This window comes from Magnolia sinica, chromosome 15 (genome assembly GCF_029962835.1).
Source record: "Magnolia sinica isolate HGM2019 chromosome 15, MsV1, whole genome shotgun sequence".
NCBI classification, from domain to species: Eukaryota; Viridiplantae; Streptophyta; class Magnoliopsida; order Magnoliales; family Magnoliaceae; genus Magnolia; species Magnolia sinica.
In genome coordinates, this window is record NC_080587.1 from 10,437,951 (window position 1) to 10,461,607 (window position 23,657).

A 23,657-nucleotide genomic window follows, 5' to 3' on the forward strand; every position below is an offset into this window, starting at 1 on the left:
GAGGGGAATTGACCGCGAAATGCCTCGAAATGACCGTGAATCAACACGGAATTGTTTGGGATGACTGTGAAATGCATGGGAATGATCATGGTTTGAAGCGAATTGAATAACTCAGTGGGTCTATGGTCTGTTAACTCAGTCAATGCTCAGTCACTTTCATGCTCTTCATTTAGTTTCATATCTAATTTATTCTTTGTTTAAACAACTCTCAATGTGGGCCATTTGAGTCCTGATTTCGCTCATTTATCAGGACATGTCATACCATTAAGCATTTTTAAAAAATGAAATTGAATTGGGTACCGTGCGCATATATACTATAATATACAGTGGGGTCCACCCAAACAAAGCTTAATATTTTTAAAAATTGAAAATGGATTGTGGACGGTGCGCATATATAGTAAAATATACAGTGGGGTCGAAAAAACGAAAGCAGGGATTTCAATATACCTCACATTCGAGGCTTCTTAGCCGGGGGGACCATATTTTGTCCTATCTTGGGCTCAAAAAAGTCGAAAAGGACGTCTGTGAGGTGTGTATTCTTGACCAGATAAAGGGGAAAGAAGGAAGCGGTAAAAGAAGGGTTTTACTGCTTCAGTGGACAGTCACAGGGGGGAGAAGTGATCAGAAATTGGTAATCTAAGGGTAGGATGAACGATCAAAGAGAGAAAAAAGGAAAAAAGCTAGAATTTTTTCGGTGGAGACATAGCTGGCAACAGCAGTAAAACCCGTCGTTTATACTAGGGGCATTTTCGACCTTTGAAAAGGTGTCCGTACAGCTGGGGCGTATTCTTGCAAGGGAAAATGAGGTGGGCTTAGTCTCCTAAATGGGCCATAAATGGGTCGTACAGTCGTAAATTACTCATTTTGTGAGTTTACAGTGGTCAATTTCTCTTTAAGGCCGACGGAGTTTAAAGTTATAGCCAGCTAAGTGGGCCATTAAAATGATCAGAAAAGCCTTTGACAGTGATGTTTATTGGAAATCCACTATGTCCGTCCGGTTTTTGACCTCATTTCAGAACATTCTACATCAAATCAGTTGAATCCAAAACTCAAAGAAGATGTACGGGAGGAGAAATTAGGGAAAGAAATGCCTACACCATCAATGTTTACATGCAATCCAAGCCATTTACAAGGTCATTCGCACAGGGATGAACTGAAAACGTAAAAAACCATAGTCTAATACAAAACTTTTGTGGCCCTATGAATGTTTCAACGGTTGTCGTTCAATACCCACTGTTTCCTCTATTGTGGCCCACTCGAGTTTTGGATCCTCCTGATATTTAGTCACATGTCCTAAAACGAGCTTAAAAAACAGATGGACGGAGTGGATTTCTCACAAACATCACGGACCCTACCTAGCTTTCCAGGAGCTTCCAGCGAAAGGCTCTAGCAGGAAATCCGTGTCCAAAGCGTACTTGAGTTACCACGCGAAGAGGGTTTCTCCGTAAAACCCTATTTCCTTTCCGACCATTCCATTGAATCCAAACAGCCCTCTCTCTCTCTCTCTCTCTCTCTCTCTCTCTCTCTGTGAATCTTAAAGACTCTCCATCTCTACAGCGATGCACGCGCCAGTCCTCGTTCTCAGTAAGTCTCCTCGATTCTTACAATATCATTTCTCTTGAAAAATCCAGCATCTGCATTTTTCATTACCATCAGACAATCCCATTCTCCCTTTTTTTTTTTTTTTATTGTTATTGTTATTGTTATTTGTTTTCTTCAGCGCGATATAATAATAGAAAAAGAAAATATTAGTTCTATTTTAGAGATCTTGGCAACAGCTTTTCTTTCCTTTTTCCATTTTCTTGAAAAAAAAAAGTGAATGAGAGTCAACATCTTAGCCGTCCATTAGGTCGGCCTCATCGTTTAGATGCGGTGGCCCAGCAAACATTAGTTTCTGTGAAATGTTCACATGCAAAGATTGTATGGGAACTTTAACAAACAATGGTTTTAGTTTTGATAGTGTCACTTTGCTTGGAAATCTGAGCTGTGAAAATGGTGCAACATACCATGAAGATCGCCTAGAGTAAATTTGGAGTGATCCACTCATTAGGTAGGTTGAACATGTACATTGATTTGGATGAAGGGCTTTCTGTTGATTTTGATGGTGTAGATTGGCAAATGAATGGTCGATACTAATTTTAATCCAATGCGATCTTATGATGTGTCCCAACATTTGCACAACTCAATTATTACAGACAAATGACATATGGGTGGGAAAGAAAACATTATATGCGAACATTTCTCCTAGTTTTATTCAAGAGGAAATGACAGAATTTGATGATGTTTCTGGGTTTTCATTTTGAGGAAGGAGCCCTTATTTTGCGGTTATGTTCCTTTCAAGCAAACTTGAAAGTTAGTAGAATTGCAATTTGGAACACAGTCAGTCAAACTCGAATGTTAGTGGAATTGCAATTTGGAATGCAGTCAGTCAAACTCGAATGTTAATGGAATTGCAATTTGGGCTCCTGTTCCAGAGATGGAACATATGTTGTTCCAACTCCTTTTGCAGTCTCGTGCAGCATCTTGCTGGAGAGCAGTGTTGTCATGTGCGATCGCATAATACATTGGTTCAGATTGCATATAGAATGATCACATATGCCATGTAGGAAGTATGCCATGGCATACTAAAGTATGCGATGGCACAATCGCATAACAATGGCATACTCTAGTATGCGATGGTATAATGGCCAATGGTCATATTTCTTATAGATTGTAATAAGTTGTGGCTTGTAGAGTTGTACTTATAACTCGTACTGTATGTATCAACTCATCATGATTCAAGCTATCGATTAAGTTTGTATGTAATTTTAATAATTAATTCTCTCTGTGTAACTTGCTGATTGTTTAAATTTGTTTTGTTATATATGACATAGATTAACTTATAAATGGTCTAATAGTCAAACTACAATGAAATAGGTATATAATACTTGATCCAATCACTTGTATTAATTAGACAGTTTTTCTTAATTTTTTAGAAATTTTTTAATGATTTTTATGATTTTTTTAAATTTCAAAAAAAAAAAAAAGCCATTAGTCTGAGCGATCAGCCCAGGCTGATGGCGTATGCAATTATATGTGATTTGACAACAGTGCTGGAGAGAAATGTTAAATGCTTCAAGGACATTGGTAAAACCACGAGGGCTATGCTTTGGAAGATTTTCTCTTTCCCAAGGGACTGGGGATCTTGATTCTTTGGGGCGGACGCTATTTATATAGCTTTGTGTTTCCAACCCATGGGCTTTGGTTTGTTCTTTGTTTTGTTTTTCTGTTCTTTTGCGGCTTCCTACCTTCCTAATAAAATTTCAATTCTCAAAAAATGCTCCGTATTGCTTCCTTAGGCTATGTGGTCTATTTGTGTGGTCTTTTCCTATCCGGTGTCATTGGTTTGGTTTATTCTTTGTTTTGTTTTTCTGTTCTTTTGTATCTTCTGGCCTTCCTAATAAAGAAAATGCACCCTATTAATTCCTTAGGTTATGTGGTCTATTTGTGTGGTCTTTCTCTATCCGGTGTCTTTATATTCCCTCCACTTTTACTCAAAGTTTTTTGCTGGGATGTCTCCTAATTTCATTAAATTAATCATTGCAATTTGCTTCGACTGCATATCCAAATGCGCTACTGATCATTATGTGGCCTGTTGAAGGCATTTTCTGTGAGCCATTATCTTAATAATCTCATTCCCCTACTTACCATTTTGCTGGGTTCTGATTTGAAGTACATGATGATGCACTTTTCTTCTTTATTGTTGCAATATTGAAATTCCATGCAGCTCTAATTTAATTTAATACGATCTCTGATTCTCTGTTGTTGTCAAATAAGACCTGGTCACTAGTAGCAGTACTAATTTTTTTAATCTCATGGTATGTTTTGTTTTTTGTTAAACGTATGCACACACACCCGACACACTCACGCTAGTGGAATTTCACCACCTATGGGTACTTGAACCCTTGACCAGGAGTTTAATCTCATGGTATGTTTGAATTGAACTGAGCAGAAGATTCTTTGACAAGGGAATCTGGAAGCAAGGTGCACCATGCAAATATCCAAGCATCAAAGGTAAGCTTTGATCTTTATATTGCTTGATGATTGGTAAGTCTTTGATCTAACGGCATTGCTGCCTGATAGGGCACTGTTTCATTGGTTTTATTTCCTTCTACTTGTTACAATCTTGTACATGATTTTGTTTGAAACCTTGGAACCAAGAATGCATTAACTTGGTGTTTGCAACATTTTGCTTCATGACTTGTCATTTTCATCAATATCAATGAGGTTGGGTAAGGGCAAAGTTGGTAGTCTGTAGCCCGCATTTTGTTCATTGGTAAGTGGAGCTTTCTGCAAGATCTACCGTTTTTTAATGAAAAATGTTGTGGCGAGTCATAGACTCACAGCACGTGCAACGTGTTTCACATGTGCTGGATCAAGGCCACTCATCATGTGGGGTTCACCATGAATATGCCTCTAGACCAAGGTATTCAATAACAGTAATGGTGGCCGTAACGGCCACCCCAATTAGCGTTACATTACGGGCCATTACGGCCACCATTACCATTATGGGCCATTTTTGGCCCCTATCATGTAACTGTTCTCACCATTGCCGTTATGTAATGACCGTTATGAAGTGTTTTTTAATACCTTGCTCCAGACCAAAAATTAGGTTCTCTAATTAGGTGGGTTAATGGTCTAATCATAAATGTTTGGCTCACCTAATGATTGAGCCAGACTGAGTTTTAGTCCAGGGCATGTCATGGGGGATCCCCACCCTTGCATGGATCCCATACACGATGCCATGTTTGCACGTGTTCCCCAAATTGCAGCCTAGTGGGTTTATGCACTCACCACTCTATGCTCGAGCTTGAGGTGGAAGAGCTATGGTTTCTTTTCCTTGTCTGTAATTCAAGAACTGAGTTTTTTCCCTTTTCCTTTTTAATACTTCCATGGATCATTACTTAAAAAAAATAAAAATAAAATTTATTCTACTTAATTAAGAGATGATGATGTGATGTTCTTTATGCCTTTTTACCTGGATTTCACCTCATTCCAGTGTTTTAAATAGCGGATTGTGTGTAGTGTAGCATTCACCCCTCTAAAGCGTGAGGTGTACGCTACAATGTGCAGCATGAGCTACATACTATTTCTGGATTTTTAATTAGGGTTTTGGTTACATCAAATATAATGAACCTTCATGATATTTTTGCACCAAATTAGACTGATTGGAAATGAAATTTCATGATATTTGGTGATTCCTAAGCATGTTCCATTTGAAGAAAGAGCAACTAAACTGATTTAATGCTGTTACTTATATTATTTTACTAAAATTATTGAAAATATCTAATTTTTATTGAAAAATAGAAAATGCAACAAATCTTTGAAAATATTAAATGATTTTATTGTTTTATTGAAAGATGATTTTTAATGCAAGCCATGCAGTGTGTAGCGTAGGTTATGTAGCATGTAGAGTATGCAAATTAGTTTATAGCACACGGTACATGCGACCTGAGTTATTTTCATGAGCTACATAGTGTAAGTTGCACGCTTGATGCTACATAGCGTAAGCTATTTAAAAACACTGCCTGATGCTTAAGCATGGTCAATTTGAAATATTGCTTTGTTTCTTGGACATGGGGACATAAGAACTAGCACTGCTGCTTCTTGAGGCTAATCTAGTGATGGTCTTTCTGAGGAAAACGTTCTCTTTGTATTGGATAATGTCTGCCCCCCACTCAATGGATCTTTCTTTAGTCACATATGCATTTGGAATATTCTTTCAACAAAACCAATGTTTCAAAAACTTTAGTGAAAATAGCCCTTTTGCATTACTTAGCTTGGATTTCCTTTTTCCATATTGAAATTATCAGGATCACTTCTAGCTTTGTGACTGTTGAACATGACTTATGATAGCCTTTTCAATATTTGTCCTAGAGATTTGAATCATTTAAGTTACAGAAAACCCAGTGGCAAAGGATTTTCTCTGTATTGAGTTGTATTTTTCTGTTAATTTTGCTTGCCTTTTGCCCATTCCTTACAGGCTGTGGCCGACATTATCCGTACTACTTTGGGTCCTCGATCCATGTTGAAGATGCTACTTGATGCTCAAGGAGGTGCTCTTCTTACCTCATTGGATATCATTGTTACAATTCTTACTGTTTTAAATGCCTGTGAAAAGAGAGCTTGCTGTTGCAAACAAACGAATGCAATATCTTTTCCCTCTGAAATAGACATTGGTGTGAACAATGCATATTTGAAAGGTTTTGTAAAGGTTGTGTGTTATCTTGGCTAATGTTTTAAGCATCGATGATATCGGCCAATATATCCCACGATATATCTTGTATCCTACCTGTGCGATACGAAACACACAAGTAGTGCCGATATATCCTTACCTATTCGATCCGGGGAGCATTTTCGATTTTCGATCTATTTTGTTGTCGTAAATCATGTTAAATCTGTGTCAAATTGTTACATGAAAAATCATGGATTTGGAGCTTCGATTTCAAGATTTGGGAGAGATGGGCTAAGTTATGAAAAATTGGGAAAAATTGAAATTTCTCAATTTCTCTCAAATTAGTTGCAATCTTTGTATCCAAACACAAAATCAAACATGTATGTAAGTTGATCTAGTAATTCTTTTTTTGCTTTTAAATGTATTGCTTGTGTTTCCATACATGTCTTCTTATGTTTATAAATTATATGGATAGACTTTGAGTATATTTACATTGGTTCAGTTAGACAACGCATATATTAGGACCCCATACAAAGGAAACCCCTGTTATTTGCACTTTTTTTTTGGGTAATGTTTTGATTTCTAAGTGTGTATTGGTGCCTTTTTCAACAATTCCTGAAGTTTGATAGAAAAATTTGACCAATTTCCTAATATTCCTATGTTTCCCAACAATAACAATACATTACGCGATACAACTGATATATCCCATGCGATAACTAATATTTATCCATATCCCAAGGGTGCGATACATTATGCGATAATGATGTTTAAAACAGTGATGTTGCCTTTTCTTTTTGCTGTTATTTTGTCTGGGGAAGATAGGAACTTAATGCTTGTACACTTCGACCCATTGTAAGCATCATGGGAAAATGGGCTTCCATGTTTTAAAAAGTAGGAAATATTAAGTGTTCCATAATTCCTTCACATTTGGTTACTCCTTAATGTGGTGCACGTGCTATCCCTCTTTGTCACATTTTTGACATGCAATGTTGGCTCTTTTTCAATTGTGACTTACATTTCCTAGATCTTTGGATTATGTTGGAAATCAGATATATTGAAGTTACTGATATGATTTTCAAATTTCTTTAACAGGAATTGTTGTCACTAATGATGGTAATGCCATACTACGTGAGTTGGATATCGCCCATCCAGCTGCTAAGGTATGGCTCATATCTTGTGAATCCCTTGGCATGGGAAAGTTTATGGGACATACCATGTATGCTTTGTGACCTTCTTGATTGCGCCCATCCATCGTATAATGAGTTGTTGTTGCTAATTTTTATTTTTTTTTGGGCGCATTCTTCTCATGTCATTTTGTAATGGAGTATGTGCGGCTTAGGGGTGTGTGCAATTTACCTTGTGGTATTTTCTAATCTGCAAGTTTCTCCATTTAAAAAAAAAAATCTAATTCCTTCTTTTTGGGAGTTGACAGTCCATGATTGAACTCAGCCGCACACAAGATGAAGAAGTAGGGGATGGAACAACATCTGTCATTGTTCTTGGTATGTCCTTAGCTTTTGATATTTAAGCCTCACGACTACTGTTTCTGCAATAACAATATGCTTCCTATCGTCTTTAAACCCAATGCAGTAATATCACCAATATGACTTCCTTCTTTTTCGTAGAGGAAGGTCTTGGTATTCTCATGATCCCATAATGTCACTGTAATCTTTTGTTAGTTGTCATGCGCTGTGCCTGTGCCTCGCCTGTTGACATGTCCAATGCATTTGTATTTGTCTTCCAAATAAAGATCAGATTACCAAGACGACTCTATATTTATCTTTTTGTATTTCCATAGCAAGACTATGGTATGGATATTTTATGAGCACACTTTTCTTTGTAGTTAGGGGCTTTAACAAGATTTATGCTATATGTAGTGTCAAACTATATTTTTTACTATCAAATTCTGAGGAACTATTAACTCTTTACATCAGGAATGCTATGGGCAGTGTCAAATAATATTAACACATGCGAACTAGGGTTTCCATTGTCATTGCAAAATTTATCGTTTACTATATATGTGCGGTAAGTTTGATCTTAGTCCTCTTGTCTTATTACTGATTCTTTGAGTGAAAATTTGTTGAAGCTGGTGAGATGCTACATGTTGCGGAAGCCTTCATTAACAAGAAATATCATCCTACTGTCATTTGCCGAGGTAAGATCTGATGCACTGGAGGGTGTTATCTGTCCTAAGTTTCTGTGGCAGTTGATTTTGTTTTTGCTGATGGTGAATTCAATGTCCATTTACAGCCTACAATAAAGCACTTGAGGATTCAATTGCTGTGCTTGACAAGATAGCTATGTCTATTGATGTGAATGATCGTGAGTTCCTACGTTCTCTGCCCGTCACACCATCGAAACTTTAGTTCTCTTTTCCCCCATTTGATGTCTGTGCATTGGGTGTTTAGCATTGTTGTGGTTCATGATATTCTATTTTATTCTTCTGTTTCTCCTTTTAGTATGTTGCATGTTCTTTGTAGAACTTCTACAAGATGCCAAACTTTTCCTATTTTAGAGTCCATGTTATTACCTTTTAGGGAGCCACTATTTATACCCACCCTAACTGATAGTATGCCCACTTCCGTCTATTTTCAGTAAGTAGAGAGATTTGGGTGTATCTATCCACTGGGCTTGGTATAGATACCAATTACCTATTTTCTAATGTTATGCTTATTTATGATACTTGTCATGGAGACATTTATGACATTTATTTTGGCAGGTGCTACAATGCTGGCCTTAGTTAAAAGTTGTATTGGCACAAAGTTTACAAGTCAATTTGGGAACCTAATTGCTGTGAGTAATCTCCCTATATCTGATGTCTCCACACTCCAGATTTTGTTATTAAGCGTTTTATCACACCCTTTATAACGACCAGTTAATTTGGTGTGTTCAATATGCAGCTACTTGTTATTCTTATTGTTTATTCTCTTTTCTGTTGTATTTGTGATGTTATTTGGAGTTCTAGACTAACATTTGTATATGGAGCAGTGTCAAGGCAATTTGTCTGAACTGTGAAGGTAGATTGAAGAGGCAAGTCATAGTGAATGGCCCAGCTTTTACTCACTTGTGCCAGGTTGGCACATGTGTTGCAAAATTCCCCTTCCATCTATGCTAGCCAAAGTTCTCTCAGCATCTCTTTGTAGATTCTGCTCATGATATTAAACGAGTTCATTTTGCCTCTGTCAAGACTCATTAACCAGCTTGTCAGTGGCCACTGGGGCCCACATGCTTACTGGTCTGATGATCGGATCTGTCCATGTGGTGGAATCTATGCTATATGGTCCACTGTAAGAAACTTTCTCAAACCATGGGACAATATCAACATGTGGGCCCCAGCGTGTGGCGACACAGGTTGGATGCTGAGTTGCAACAGAGACAAAATGAACTCATATTGCATAGATATATGACAAGTAGTGTTTTAAATAGCACGTAGCGTGTTGCGCTGTGTTCAGCTCTCTATAGCGTGTAGCTTATGCTACACAATAGTTCTATGTTTTAATTTAAAAATAGTAAGAAAAAAGAGAGCCTGAAACAAGACCGCCACCACTGTCTTGTGGACACTACACCACAGGACAGCCACTAAAAAACCAAGTGGAGGCCCACATGATAGACTGGGTAGGTTAAACCCATACCATACACACCACAGTGGGCCCCACGTGCGCCACACCATAGAAAACAATGCACAGCCACCCAAATGCCTCTGAAGAAGCATGGGTTGCATAGTAACATGCCACACCCACGCCCACAATAGGCCCTTAAAGCAAAAAAAAAATAATAATAATAAAAGAAAGAAGAGGAAGAAGAAGAAGAAAAAAAGGAATGCACAACAACCCCTTTCCTACAACATTGCATAGTAGCCGGCATCCTAAAAAAAGAAAGAAAGAAAAATCCCAAAAGAAACCATAAATCTTCATCTGAAATGAAAAAGAACTCGTTAAAAAATATTAAGGGGCAAGAACATATTGCTATCAATCTTGAGAAGAGATTCAATCAATAAAAAAAAGTGGATTTTTAAGCTTCGTAGCTGTATGGATGTGAAAAGGGGAAATTTGATTTTCTCCTTTATTCGAGCTCCAAAGATCTTGAAAAAATATGGACCTTCTTGCAGTCGATTGATCGACTGAAACCTCCTCTTCAAATGGCTTTATGGATCGAGAGAATCTAAGAAAGGGATTTGGGGCAGAGGGGTGCTTGCGTCAACTGAAGGTTTCGAAAGAGGGTTTTCGGAAGAGGCAGAACCCTCTTCAGAAAACCCTTTTATTTTAACTTTGTAAGTTATTGTTAAGTGCGAGTTCCATATCATTTATGATATGGCATAATTCCACAGGTGAACACATGGAGGCCCATTTATAGATGGGTAAGATTGTCTGATATGGGTAAAAGTATAAGTAGTCTCCATCTACAATAGTACCTACTATTCGGATGGTCTGGATAGCTCAACATCATTGCCAGATGTGAAAAGAATGGGTCACCACCATTTTACGTCGATCTGGAACTAACAAATAAAAATGTGTGTTTTTTCTAAAGGTATGTAGTGTATGCTACATACACTACACGCTAAGCTTTTAGCATACGCTACGACTTGTGTAGCATATGCTACAGGAGAAATATGTTTTTTGTTTGTTTTTGTTTTGCCTGCCACGTAGTGTGTAGGCTACAATATTTAAAAATTAAAACATTGATGACAAACTTGCGGTTTTGTGCCTATACATGGTGTGTTTCAACATTGAGGTCATGGTTTTGAGCCCAACTTACCTTTTCACATGTCTAGGATACATGACAAGCTTGCTTTGGCTTTGATCTCTTGATGGTAACATGGTGTTTCAACAGAAGAAAGAATTTTCAGGATTATTCGCCTACAATGTATTGCATGTGGGCTTTTGTTCACAACCCCAAGTGTAGGGTCGCGATGTAGTAATAACTCAGTAAGACCGAGGTCGAATCCGCATAGACTAAACTTGTACGTATTCTGAAAATAACTAGAACTAGAACTAGAAAAAGATCTAAATTGAAATCTGAATAATTGAGAGTAATGGTGAATAATGTTGATTAAAACTTATGAATTTCAAGGTGGGAACTAGGGTGCCAAGGATCCACTTGTAGCTATCAAGATGCTACCTTACTTGATTCATGGAACACAATTGGAATTAAGGTGTCTCGTATTGGTTATGATACGGCCGTATCAGCCGATATGTAACGGTAACGGCCGACACCGTTATGCGATACGGGGTCGAAACGGCCGTTACGGAATTCTGTGATCGTAACGGCCATTATGGTCCATAACGGCCGTTACGGACCCGTAACGGCTGTTACGGGCCTTGAAAAAAGAAAAAGAAAAAAACTTACCTTTTTTCCTTTCTTTTCTTCTTCTTCTCCTCCTTCTTCTTCTTCTTTTCGGGCAGCTGCTGCTGAAGCCTTCTTCTTCTTCTTCTTCTCTCTCTCTCTCTCTCTCTCTCTCTCTTCTTTCCCTCTTTTTTCTTTTCGGTTTCCCTCTCCTTTTTTTTTTAAAAAATAATTATTATTTGCAGGTGTACCACACACCAGCTAGCTGCTGTGGGTACGTGTCATGCTAAGACGAGCGCTGACACTCCTTGAGCTCCGAGTTGTACGAACGGTTCAAAGGAGATCAAAGTTACATGGGCTCCACAGTGATGTATTTATTATATCTACACCGTTCATCTATTTTCAGAGATAATTTTAGAGCACTACCAAAAAAATGAATTATATCCAAAGATCATCTGGACCACACCAAAAATAGCAGCGAAGATAATGATTTTCACCGTTAAACAATTCGTAGGGCCCACTGTAACATTTATTTTTCATCCAATCTGTTCATAAGGTCAAAAGGACTTGAATGAAGAGGAAAAACAAATTTCATATTGATCCAAAACTTCTGTGATCCCAAGAAGGGTTTCAATGGTAGACGTTCAATCCCCCACTGCTTTTTGCCGTGTGGTCTACTTGATAATTAGATCTGTATTATTGTTCGTGTCAAGCCTTAAGACAAGCTCGTCAAATGAATGGACGGTTTAGATATAACACATACCTCATGATCAGACCCGAGTGGGCCCCACCATGATGTATATATTTTATCCATGTCGTCCATCCATTTTGCCATGTCATTTTAGGTCAGGATCCAAAAAATTAGTAATATCCAAATCTCAGGTGGACCACACCATAGGAAACAGTGGTTATAGAATGCTCACCATTAAAAATTTCTTAAGGTCCACTGTAATGTTTATTTTCAATCTAACCTATTAATTGGGTCACACTTACGTGGATGAAGGGAAAACACACATGTCAGCTTGATCTAAAACTTTTGTAGCCCCCAATAAATTTTTAATGGTAAACATTTAATTATTGTTGTTTCTTATGGTGTAGTCCACCTAAGCATTGGATGTGCCTCATTTTTGGGCTCATGCCCTAAAATTATTTGGCAAAATGGATGGACGGTGTGGATATAACACATTCATCACGGGTGGGGCCCAAAAAACTTTGACACGTGTGCTACAGTTCACAATCCGAGTCCCGCCTAATTCGGGCCCTTAAAAAATTGTACACGAGACATATATTAACTTAAAATTTGCTAATTAAATTATGGACTGCAATTGCTAACTCAAATCAAATTGTTTGAATAGTTTTAATTGTTAATTTGTGGACTTTTATTTTTTAAAATAAGGCCTTTTGATTTTTTTTTTTTTCATGATTCACTATCCAATAAATGTCCACCAATTCATAAGTGGGATAATGGCAATAAATTGCATGAATTTGAGGCTGATTTGGAGCATAGATTGGTCCTCCAAGTCAGCCCCAAATTGGCAACGCCATCTACCTGAATTTAATTTCATTTTTTTAAAGAACTATTAGGAGAAATGATATCAAGTTGTTAAGTATATAAATTAGATTTTTAGAAAATTAAATATATGAATTTTGTAGTCAAATTCAGGTTACCTAGTTCAAAAATTAATTAGACAGTCCGATACAACTTCTCACCAAAGAGTGGACCGTTACACCACCATAAACATGTTCCAATTTATAAATGAATGCATATTTGGAATGCTTAGAATATTCCAGATTTAATCCATATTTTTTTGGCAAAAAAAATAAATTTGCACCATTACAGGCCGTTACGCCCCCATTTCGCCTTTACACCCCCGTATCCGTATCGGTATCGGAGGGCGCCGTTATGCCAACCGATACCGATACGGGATACCTTGATTGGAATTGAAGTCCTATCCTATGCAATTGGAAGATAAAACAATTACATCAAATTTGAATTTTTCATTGACCTAATTCTCAATGAAAGAGAATTGTGATGATTGGAAGGGATTCCATCACCCTACCATGCATAGAAGATGATGGTGAACAACGGGATTTACCAATCTCACTATCTCAAAACAGGTAAAGAAGATATTCAAAGCTATCACAACATCTATTGTAATTTGAGTCACAATAAATCATAGAAAACTGAAAATATTCCCTTAATATCAAACTAGAAATCAATGAAGTTTAATAATAACAAGAATCAAAGCAAAGTAAACATCCAAACATGCTACAAACTTCACCTCTTAGCCCTAGCTAGGAGGTTTAGCCAACCATAGACATGATTGAAACCAAATCTCTTAAACAAAGCATGAAAAATAAACTAGGGAAGAAAAAAAACTCTTTGGCTGCTGCTCCACCCTTGTGTATATTCCTTGAGACCTTTCCAAACCTAGAAGATGCTTTGGAGCATCTTAAGGAGTTCTATTTATAGTTGTGGAACTCCAACTTTCGCACCTAGTTTGAAAAATCTAGAAACCGCCTCAAATTTACGCACTTTGCGCAGTTTCCCAAAAGAAGCTTGGAGTTTAAACCACCTCAATTTTACACACCCTGTGCAGTTTCCCAAAATAAGCTCGGAGTTTTAGAATATATTTTTTCAGGACAATTTCAGGAATATGTTTGTTTTCAGGACAATTTCAGGATTTCTTTTGTTCACTTCAAATCTTTGATTCTCTCCATTCCTCACTTGGTTTTCTTGGATCTTTGGCATGTGAATTCTTCGTTAATGACTTTCAAATATCCAAATCTTCATTTAGTAATCTTTTGAGCATAAATCTTTCTTTTGACATCAATTTCACCTTAAGCTCTCGAAATCACCTCGCACATGAAAACATGCATAGTTAAATCGATTAAGCACATCATGTTTATAAAATCAAGGTATAAATAGAGAAAAATATGTAATATTTCACACTCAACAGCTTTCCATGCAACGTGTTTAAGGCTGCCAAGTGTCATGTGTGTATGGATCTAAGACATGCAAAAGGTGGCCTCACCATGAAGATCACCTGCCACAAAAATCAGGCTGGTCCACTAGCCAGGATTTGAACTGTCCTTTTCTTTTTGTACAGGATGGCCAGCCTAAGTGTGCTGGACTGGTTTTTGCTATGTAATCTTCATGATGGTAACATGGTGTTTCAACAGAAGAAAGAATTTTCAGGATTATTCGCCTACAATGTATTGTATGTGGGCTTTCCATGCAACGTGTTTAAGGCTGCCAAGTGTCATGTGTGTATCTCTCTAAGCCATGCAAAAGGTGGCCTCACCATGAAGATCACCTGCCACAAAAATCAGGCTGGTCCACTAGCCAGGATTTGAACTGTCCTTTTATTTTTGTACAGGATAGCCAGCCTAAGTTTGCTGGACTGGTTTTTGCTATGTAATGTTCATGGTGGGTCCACCTTTTTCATGTCTAGGATGCCATACAGACATGATATCTTGGCATGTGTGAGTGCGTTGTGTCATTGTATGTGAATTTCACATACAAGTTATTGTAGCTGAAGTTTTTTATGTATATTATATTTGAACTTTTCTTTTCTTTTCTTTCATTCTTTCCTTTTCTCCAGAAGTTAGATTTGAACATTTAATCCTGAAAGGACAACACTAATAATAACAATTTAGGGGATTTCCTGGCAATTGCATTTATCTGTTTCTTATTTGGTGGTTCTGTTTCTTATTTGGTGGTTCTTCACACTTCCAACTTAAATGGTCCTAGTCCTTAGTGTCTGCTTTTCTGCTTCCAGGATCTAGCACTTGATGCTACCACAATGGTTGGTGTGGACCTTGGTCAAGGCTTGCGCGATGTGGATATAAAGAAATACATAAAAGTCGAGAAGGTTCCTGGAGGCCAGTTGGAAGACTCTAAAGTTCTAAAAGGAGTTATGATTAACAAAGATGTCGTTGCCCCTGGAAAAATGAGAAGGAAGATTACGAACCCGCGTATTATTCTTCTCGATTGTCCTCTTGAATATAAGAAAGGAGAGAATCAAACAAATGCAGAGTTGGTTAAAGAAGAAGACTGGTAAGAGTTCTACACTTTTTGCTTAGCATGCTTTACTAGATAAACAATTCCGCATTTGTTTTTTTGTTTCATTCTGCTAATTTCTCTGCTTTTGTTTGCCTTTGCCATTTTTCTCTACCTCTTTTTTTCGACATTTTGGTGAATAATAATCAAAATCATGCCACCTTGTTTATTGAGAATAAGCACATTCCTTTGCATATGGTTTCGTACCTTCCTGCTCTAAATTTCTAAAGAAATGGTGTATGGAGCAACTATAGGGTTGCCTCAGCAAATGTGGAGTTTGCTGAGGTGCAGCATTCTGTACTTGTTGGGCTCAGTCTGCTGATGCAAACTGTTGTTCTGATGAGCCTTCCATGGATGGTCGATGTCTCAAACATTTCATAGATTTTAGGATCCTAACCTTTCAAGCAGTAGCCCACAAGTACATGGCTAAGAAAAAAAATGCAGCAAAGGTCCAGAAAAGGCCAAAGATTATCTGGTGGGATGCTAAATATAAGAGACTTTTGGGTGTCTCCAGTATTACCTAGACGCGTGGCACAAGTGCCAAGTGTCGAAGCGTTCGGCACTGGTAACTTCAAAAAAATCTGGGTTCGAGTCCTTACCTCAGTGGTAGACTCTGAGGAGTTTCAACATGAGGTCTTGGCTTCGATACCCATAGGTGGTGAAATCCCACTATGGCGTGCGTGGGTGTGTGTGTGGGGGTGCATGTGTAAAATAATAATAATAATAATAATAATAATAATAAATAATAATAATAATCTAGGCATGGGGACACTTCCTAAAAAAAATAAAATTAAGTAAATAAATAATATTAAATGAAACAATAAAAACATTAAAAACGAAGGAAATTAGAAAGAATATTCAGGTAGTTCCAATAGAAACACACTACAGGTAGTTTAAATTAAGAAACTATTTTTTTGAAAGGTATAAACTAACAAATAGTTGATTATCAAAACAAAAAAAAATAAAAAATCATGGATAATCATATCAGGAAATAGCAGTTCTTATGAACATCACTCATTCTGTTAAAATATTAGAACCCAAACATGAAGAAAGAACAAAAAGAGAACTCAAATTTGTTGGGAGTTTTGGTCTAGATTCAATATCGTTGGCTGTATCCCAAATTCTGCAGCGTCTTTATTAGCAGCATGACAGGCGCTAAAGCTAGGTAAAGCAAAAACTAGAATTTGGAGAATGGCGATTATTGCCATCTGGTGGGCGGTCTGGAAGGAAAGGAACGATAGATGTTTTAACGACTCTCAGGCTATGGTTAAATCAGTGGGATCCTACGCCAAAAAGTTGATCGTGGAATGGGTGTCGCATGTTATGTGTCTAAAAGACTGTAATCTTGTTTTCTTAGGGTTATAGTTTTGCCCTCTGACTGCTATCTCAGCAGTCCTCTTTGTTTGTCTTCTTCTTTTTAATATATTTCCTTCGTTACTTTTTTTAAAAAAAAGAACAAAAAGAGAAACAAAGCATGTACTTTTTTAATATGAACTATGTGTGTGTGGAGAGAGACCCAAAATCAGGTCAATCCAACCATTAGATGCGCTCCATGTGAATGTGGAGTTTTTTGGGCAGTTGTTTATTGTTGTCTATTAGTCTATGATGTGTCCCATCTGATACTTGGATCGACCTGACTTTTGGGGGTCTCACATTTTCATGGTAGGACGACCTTTTTGGACAGGTGAGATGTCACACAAATACCATGGTGGGCCCCATGCCAACTAGTTGGATGTATCGAGAACAACAAGCTCATGGGCTAAGAGTGAGATGTCTTTGGCTTGATAAAACAAATTTACATAACAAAAAAATTGAGGAAGGTGAATGGACACCTCACATAAAGTGTCCAACTCACGAGGACACTTTGTTCGTATGAGTTTTAAAGTCTTGTGTCGCGTCCAGGAGTGTCGGCATGGAAAAATCTTATTAGACGTGTCCCGTTAACACGGGAATTCTCACATCAAAAGTCTGGATAACAGAACCATAGCACCATATGTACTGCCACACCTGGTCAGCACTCTATAATTCCTCTGGCACGCATACCTTTCTTAATGTGATCCACCATGCATGCATCTTTATTGCAGATGATTGCTTGTAAGCAAAAAAGGACCTTGGCTCGATAACAGATTTAACTTCGAACTTGGGTTTTCCGCCAAAGGTCGCACTTGAGGGATCCAGATCAGTTTGATTCTGTTTAAAGCGATTGTTATTAAAACTCATCGCTCATCAGAGCAGAATCCACTTGGTTTCAGTGTAGGATGAACCAGCTGCCACAGATTATCTTGCTTCCACAAACATTTATATGTTCAGGACGAGTCATTGCATGAATTATTGGTCTTTGGCCGAATCCAAAAGAGTTGCAATGGCTGCCACAGATTATCTTGCTTCCATAAAACATTTATATGTTCAGGACGAGTCATTGCATGATTTATTGGTCTTTGGCTGAATCCAAAAGAGTTGCAATGGCTGCCACAGATCATTTTGCTTCCACAGATCATCTTGCTTCCACAAACATGCATGTGTTCAGGACGAGTTATTGCATTATTGGTCTTTGGCTGAATCCAAAAGAGTTGCAATGGTTTGGCCCCTTGGTGGGATGTACCCTGAATCTGAGATTTAATCATTGCATCAAGAACTAAATGTAATTCTTTTAACAGGGGTGTCCTTCTGAAGATGGAGGAGGAATACATCGAGGGCCTCTGCATGCAGATACTGAAGTTCAAACCAGACTTGGTAATCACCGAAAAAGGGCTTAGTGATCTGGCATGCCATTATTTTAGTAAGGCTGGTGTCAGTGCATTCAGGAGGTTGAGGAAGACTGACAACAACAGGATTGCCAAGGCTTGCGGAGCAGTTGTCGTCAATAGACCAGAGGAGCTCCAAGAATCTGATATTGGAACTGGAGCAGGACTTTTTGAAGTTAAGAAAATTGGTGATGAGTTCTTTGCATTTATTGTTGATTGCAAAGACCCAAAAGCATGCACCGTTCTTTTAAGAGGCGCTAGTAAGGATCTCTTGAATGAAGTAGAAAGAAACTTGCAGGTAACTTGCCATTGATGGTTTATTGGATGGAGGAAAGATGTATCAGATATAAATAATGTACTAATGCGTCAGGTTGTGCTGGAGAGGGTCCATGGTTTTCTGATCCAAACTGTCGATATGATGGGTCCCACCATGGATGGGGAATACCCCAAAAGCCTCCCAGATTGGAAGATCCAAACCCTTCAATTAGTGGCCTAGAAATGGATGGTTTAGAAAATAACTTGGTCTGGATGAAAACGGCCAAAGATTGGATGATTAGGATTTTCAAATCTGGAAGGTTTTGGGGGCCCCATCAGATTTATGATCTGAATCACTTCCGCTTTTGTGAGGACCAGGTGCATCAGGACATTATTATTCATGTTTGATGCGTTGGGACCCTGGAAGATGCCTATAACACCAGCATATGTTACACAAATACATATATATGTGGTTTATGTTCTAAACCTTGCATTGCTTTAACAGGATGCTATGTCCGTGGCACGGAACATTATAAAAAATCCTAAGCTTGTTCCTGGCGGTGGTGCTACGGAACTGACTGTATCAGCAGCATTGAAGCAAAAGAGTTCATCCATTGAAGGTATTGAAAAGGTAAAGTTCCCATTTCTGGTTTTTTTTTTTCCAGTCGCATTTTGCATCATTCATAAAAAAGGACATGGGTGCTGGCAGTGAGAAAAGACCTGAGGACCTATGGTTTAACCGATGATATGGTCCATGATAGTGGAATGGTGAGATAGGATTCATCACTTACCCCAATTAGTCGTGATAAGGCTTAGAAGATGATTATGATGATGATGATTCATAAAAATGGTAAACTTCAGTTCTCTACATCATTTTGGGCATCCTTCCATGCATATCAGTTGGGAAAACTTAATGTTTTGGGACATTGTCGTGTCAATCCTGGGAGTGCATTTGGATCTATCCGAAAATTGCAATTTGCATGGATATGTGGCTGTGACCACCCCAAAATGAGTTGCTGTGGTGCTCGGCAGGGAACGACACATGAAACCTGCATTAGGCAGGTTTCAATTTTTTTCCCACCCAAATCATTATCTTGGTTAAAGGGAACTGATAATGATTTGCATGGAACAGGAATCCGCTCCCGCAATTTGAAGTTCGGTCGTTGGGCTGTTACTTCCAATGATTCTTATACTGATCTTTCTGATTTTTTATGTTTGAACAGTGGCCCTATGAAGCTGCTGCTGTAGCTTTTGAGGCTATCCCACGCACCTTGGCACAAAACTGTGGGGTGAATGTGATTCGAACGATGACTGCCCTGCAGGGAAAGGTAAAATCACAGACCCGAACTTTTGTCATTTTGATCTTCTGTATCTTTTAAATTTAGGTTCTTGTTTTTTTTTTTTTTTTGCAAGATGCGAATCATGAAACCATAGGTCTCAACATATACCCCATACCATGATGCCATGGCTCTTGATTCTTCTTGGTTTAAAAAATTTTGAATTGAAATGTGGTTTCCTCTTCTAAAAATGGTTATTTCTTTTATAGCATGCAAATGGTGAGAATGCATGGATTGGCATTGATGGAAACACTGGCGCAATCACTGATATGAAAGAGCGGCAGGTATGACTCTCCCTTGGTTGCATGAACCTTTTATCCAGGTGCCCCTCCTCCGAATCCTGCTTAATACTTGTGCTCCCGCTCCTGCTCCTGGTTCCTAGTTATTTATAGTCGAACATTTTGAAATGGAAACTTCCCTGCATCCACATCTGAACCTGCTGCTGCTTTGCTTTCATGCTTAGTGCAAATACTCTTTCAACTATAAGTAATATTGAGGAGATTTGCATGCTTCTTTTCTTTCTTTTTTGGTAGCATGCCCTAAAGCAGGCATCCATAATTGAGGTTGGGACAGTTCTACAGGACCCAGTGTGAACATACATGGGCAGAAAATTAGGCCTGCTACTTATTGGGTGGATCTATGTACATGATAACAATGAAAAAAGATTATACAATAGAGCTGGAGGAACTGGAATATGGTAGAGCCATCTCTCCACAGGACATGTGACAGTGTGATGTATTGATCTGGTCCACCCATATATCTGGATGGATGGTTTACTTTTTTTTTAAAAAAATAGAACCCATTGGTAAATCCTATCCATCACTTTTTCTACAGTTTATCTTGCTGTAAATTTGACTGTGAATTGTTTTTGTTTTCCACCATTACTTTAACGGCCACAGATCAGATGGATATAATTGTCTAACAGATTTATATTTTTTAAGACAACAATCCATATTAGGGCCCTGCATATAGGTGGACTCAATTGCACATCACCCTGCAATGTGGACTGTAGAGAGAGTGCTCTACCATATTCCGTTTCTTATGACTACACCGCACCATCCCAACAATGGGCTGAGAGCAAACATTACTGTGGTTTCATACTCGACAAGGATGTCGGGCCCACCTGTTTAGTGTACTGGCCTACTCTTGGGCCAGGGCATCATCACAGTGGATCCTGCCTTATGAATGGCCTGGATCTCCCTGTGTTAAGTGCACTGAAGGAAACCGTAAATCCTCTTGGCAGGAATGGCCTTGACGTTCTCTCCTTTATTTGGCAGTGTCAGCCTAACATTTTCTTGAGACAGTTGTATTGACCTTCTCTTCTGGCTTTTCAGATTTGGGATGCTTACAATGTGAAGGCACAGACGTTCAAGACAGCCATTGAGGCTGCATGCATGCTTCTGAGGATTGACGATATTGTGAGTGGGATCAAGAAGAAGCAGGCTCCTGGGGCCGGTCCCACTCCAAAGAAACCTCAGGTTGAGGAAGAAGGAGACGCAGATAATGAGCAAATGATTCCAGAGTAGCACCATTGGGAAAATTCAAAAACTTCGGTTCTTCGGTCAATGGAAGGATTCTGCAGGAGTCTTATGTGTGTTATTTGTCATCAATCTGGAGGCCAATCAAACTTTTGATTTGAGGTAAGGGTCACAAGTTTTGGTTGCTTAGGCAGTGTTTGCCATAGAACTTCTTTGGGGAAGTTGTATTCTTAGTTTCAGCTCTTAAAATACGATTGGGTGTTGTGGCATCTTCTTATAATGTTGAGGCCCTAGATTTCCATGACTGGTCATGAGAATGGACACAAGCTGATGAAGAAAAATCCATTTCTGCAATTGCAATTTACTTGATCATTGAATCACAATTTGGGGAGGGTTGAGCTCAATTAAATCATTAATGTGGTTGGAGAAAAATCAATTAAAGATTTATGATGAATTTTGGTAACTTCTTTTTTTAAAAATTAATTAAAGCCTTATGATGAAAATATACCAAACTAGAGAATGGGAAACACCAGGCCCGCTGTTATATATATATATATATATATATATATATATATTCAGGCCCTTTATTGTATTCTTAGTAAATATTTGTTTTATTTACTAGTTTACATGTTGGGCAAATAATGAGGGGTTACTTATTATATTGGGGGTTTTTTTTTTTATTGCGTGGGCTATGCAGTGGGGTCCATAATATCAATGGTTTGGATCGCTGAAGCACCGTCCCCACCAGTACGAAGTACAAACAGAAAACCCAAATGGTGTTTTTACAAAATTTTCTGGTCGTCCATTGTGTACTTCAGGAACCTGGAAACAGTAGAGGAAGTATTGGGATGACAAGCTGGTAGAACAGTTGGATCCCCTTTGAATATCTGTCCTGCCATATCCTTTCATCTGACTTCCACGCGCAGGCCGAGTAGCAGTTTTTCCAAATGAATATCATCCACAGTCGTGAGAAGCCATTTGACCAATTGGCGCCACGATGGAAGATGGCCCGTTGGACCCCCAACAACTATGCTTCTGATTTCTTTTTAGAGATAACAGCAATTTATTAAAAAAAAAACTCACAAAGCCAGGAAAGAATAAAATGGGGAGGCCAGCCGCCCCCTCTTCTACATTATGGAAACAACACCTTCCTAGAACCCCAAATAGCCCACATCACGGCCAAAATGAGTAAACACCAACCAAAATACTTTACAGGCCTTACCACCACCACCTCCATGCCACGCTCATAACAAATCATGGATAGATTTAGGCACAACTTAGTCCACCTAGAGCGATGACCTTAAGGAACTGGCAATGCATAAAAAGATGATCAATCGTCTCTTTATGCACATCACAGATAGATATTGGGAAGAACCATCGCTCTTCTTTGCAGGTCATTAATGGTAAGAATTCTTTCCAGCCTAGTAACCAAGCAAAAGTGGCCACTCGCAAAGGAGCCCCATAAAACCAATGATAAAATGGTGGGAAGGAACCGGGGAGGAGGGCTCCTGATTCTTTGTAGATACTCTTACTGTAGTTTTCTTATCCTGATTCATGAGCCAATGTATCAAAGATCATCTTCAATGATTTCTAGAAACAAACATGCTTCAATACTTCTCATTGGAGTCTCTTTCACAGGTCTTTCTGCAAACTATCCTCTGAGTGCAAGATTATTTTGAATGCAATGACGGATCTTTGAGTTCGACAAACACCTATTTGACCATATAGATTGAGTCGTCTTAAGTTGGCTTCGAAAGGCATCTAGACGTTGAAATGTAAGCGCAGTGATGATGTTATTCATACTAAAAAGAGGGTAAAAAAAACCAAAGAGCATTCAAACTCATTTCTTTATTCAGTTTAGAGCTTAATCTCACGTTTGCTAGAACTAGTGAGCGGGAGCATGCATTAATGTTTATGTCTAGTGATCTGCATGGCATGCGAACATGCGTGGAACTAAAGCTTGTGGTTCCAAAAGTATAATGTGGTTTATGGGCTACAATGATTCTGGTTTTCTTTTTTCAGGAGTAGATTGTATTTTTTGTTACTTTGTTTATGTTTAGAAAATCTAGATTTTATTTTTTTTTGGGGGGGGGGAGGGGGTGGTGAAAGCACCAAAATGCTTTCATTTGTTCTTGTTCTTATTCTTTATTTATTTATCTTTTTCTTATGTAATGGTGGTTTAGTCTAGAATTGTGGAGTCCACGTGGTATGTATATAACATCCAATTTTTCTAACATGCGAAACCGAGTATGATGTTCACACTAACAAAAAAATATGTTTGAT

General features: G+C 38.3%; 1 protein-coding gene across 1 annotated transcript; it reads left to right on the top strand.

The window, feature by feature from the left end:
• Positions 1-1,417: 1,417 nt before the first annotated feature.
• Positions 1,418-21,728, top strand: LOC131226722 (T-complex protein 1 subunit gamma). The gene is made up of 14 exons (XM_058222387.1): positions 1,418-1,584; positions 3,992-4,053; positions 6,023-6,095; positions 7,307-7,374; positions 7,647-7,716; positions 8,301-8,369; positions 8,465-8,536; positions 8,934-9,007; positions 15,280-15,557; positions 18,218-18,602; positions 19,065-19,190; positions 19,783-19,887; positions 20,106-20,180; positions 21,231-21,728. The coding sequence occupies exons 1-14, from the start codon at positions 1,560-1,562 to the stop codon at positions 21,420-21,422; spliced, it is 1,674 nt and encodes a 557-aa protein (XP_058078370.1). The 5' UTR covers positions 1,418-1,559; the 3' UTR covers positions 21,423-21,728.
• The last annotated feature ends 1,929 nt before the right edge of the window (positions 21,729-23,657 follow it).

Coding starts and splice junctions, on each gene's coding strand:
- LOC131226722 (XM_058222387.1), top strand. CDS start 1,560: ATGCACGCGCCAGTCCTCGTTCTCA. Junction 9,008..15,279: donor AATTTGGGAACCTAATTGCT/GTGAGTAATCTC, acceptor TTCTGCTTCCAG/GATCTAGCACTTGATGCTAC. Junction 19,191..19,782: donor CCATTGAAGGTATTGAAAAG/GTAAAGTTCCCA, acceptor ATGTTTGAACAG/TGGCCCTATGAAGCTGCTGC.